Source organism: Tupaia chinensis, unplaced genomic scaffold (assembly GCF_000334495.1).
Source record: "Tupaia chinensis unplaced genomic scaffold, TupChi_1.0 Scaffold000178_1, whole genome shotgun sequence".
NCBI lineage: Eukaryota > Metazoa > Chordata > Mammalia > Scandentia > Tupaiidae > Tupaia > Tupaia belangeri.
This window is the reverse complement of record NW_006159653.1, coordinates 411,888-413,137: the sequence shown is the minus strand read 5'-3', so window position 1 is coordinate 413,137 and position 1,250 is coordinate 411,888. Positions and strand designations below refer to the sequence as shown.

The 1,250-nt window shown below is 66.1% G+C and overlaps 1 protein-coding gene across 1 annotated transcript in view; it reads left to right on the top strand.

Moving 5' to 3' along the window:
* The window catches only part of MRPL28 (mitochondrial ribosomal protein L28), a 2,821-nt gene extending 1,571 nt beyond the window's left edge, over positions 1–1,250 (top strand). The window contains 3 exon segments of the mRNA XM_006146344.3: positions 170–304; positions 378–464; positions 900–1,250. Coding sequence (XP_006146406.1) covers positions 170–304; positions 378–464; positions 900–1,007 — 330 coding nt within the window. The 3' untranslated portion in view covers positions 1,008–1,250.

Sequence of the window (1,250 nt, the reverse complement as noted above, 5' to 3'; positions counted from 1 at the left end):
CCACGGTGCTTGTCCCCGGGGCCTGGTGGGCACAGCCGCCTCCTCCTGTACGTGTGGCTTCCCTCTGGCCCGGGCACCTCCAGGCCTGAGTGCTAGGACTGCCGTGACCTGGCCCATGGGTGGGTGAGGCCCTGCTGTCAGCACCTGGCCTCATCTGAACCCCCTGCAGACCCCCAAGGCGGACCTGTGCTCCAAGTTTGGGATGGACCTGAAGCGAGGGATGCTGCTGAGACTTGCCCGCCGAGACCCGCAGCTGCACCCGGATAACCCCAGGCGGAGGGCAGCCATCTATGACAAGTACAAGGTTGGAGGTCCAGCCTGTGGCCTGCTGTCTGGCCTGTGCTGGCCCTTGGCCTCACTGCTCCCCTCTGGTCCAGGAATTCATCATGCCGGAGGCAGAGGCTGAGTGGGTCGGCCTGACGCTGGAGGAGGCTGTGGAGAAGCAGAGGCTTCTGGAGGAGAAGGTGGGCGTGTGCAGTGCCAGCCTTGGGGCTGGACAGCGTGGGGCAGGTGTGCTGCCCTGGGGAGAGTGCGTGAGGGCCTGCCCACCTGGAGAAGTGAGGAGCCACCCTCCTGGACCCCAAGGCCCCTTGCCACTGCTGGCTCCCTTGCTTCCCCCTTCCCCTCAGGGTCTGCTCTAGTGGGGCCGCCCACCGTGGTGTGGCAGCTGTCAGCCCCGTTCTTCCTGGTCAGCAAACTCCAGGGAAGCTGGGTGACAGCTACGTCACCAAGGGGGGGCCTTTGTCTCATGGAGGGCCCTGCCTTCCAGGCTGGGGAGCGGAGTGTGGCCAGCCCTAGGGGCCCAGGCACTCTCTGGGCCCAGTTTGCCTGGGCGTTTACCCAGTGGGCATCCAGTGCCTGGTGCTGTGCTCACCGCTCTGCCGTGGCCCTCTCTCTAGGACCCCGTTCCCCTGTTTGAGGCCTGTGTGCACGAACTCCTGGACCAGCTTCAGCAGTCCACACTGTCGCAGCCCGCGGTGGTGCGGAAGGACGCCGGTGGGGAGTGACCATCAGCAGGCCCGTCGGCACTGCAGACAGCACCTGGGGTAGCCATGAGGCCCCCCCCGTGGGTAGTGGCCGTGCCCTAGCTCTCACGTGCTGTCAGCCATGCAGTATTGACTGGGGTGGGTGATTGTCCCAGAGGCCCCCAGGAGCCTGGCGCCGAGCAGAGGCCCTGCCTGGGCAGGACCCCATCCTGTGATAGCCCGTCTTCTGCCCCTGTCTGGACAAGTAAAGCCTGAGCCAGCCGA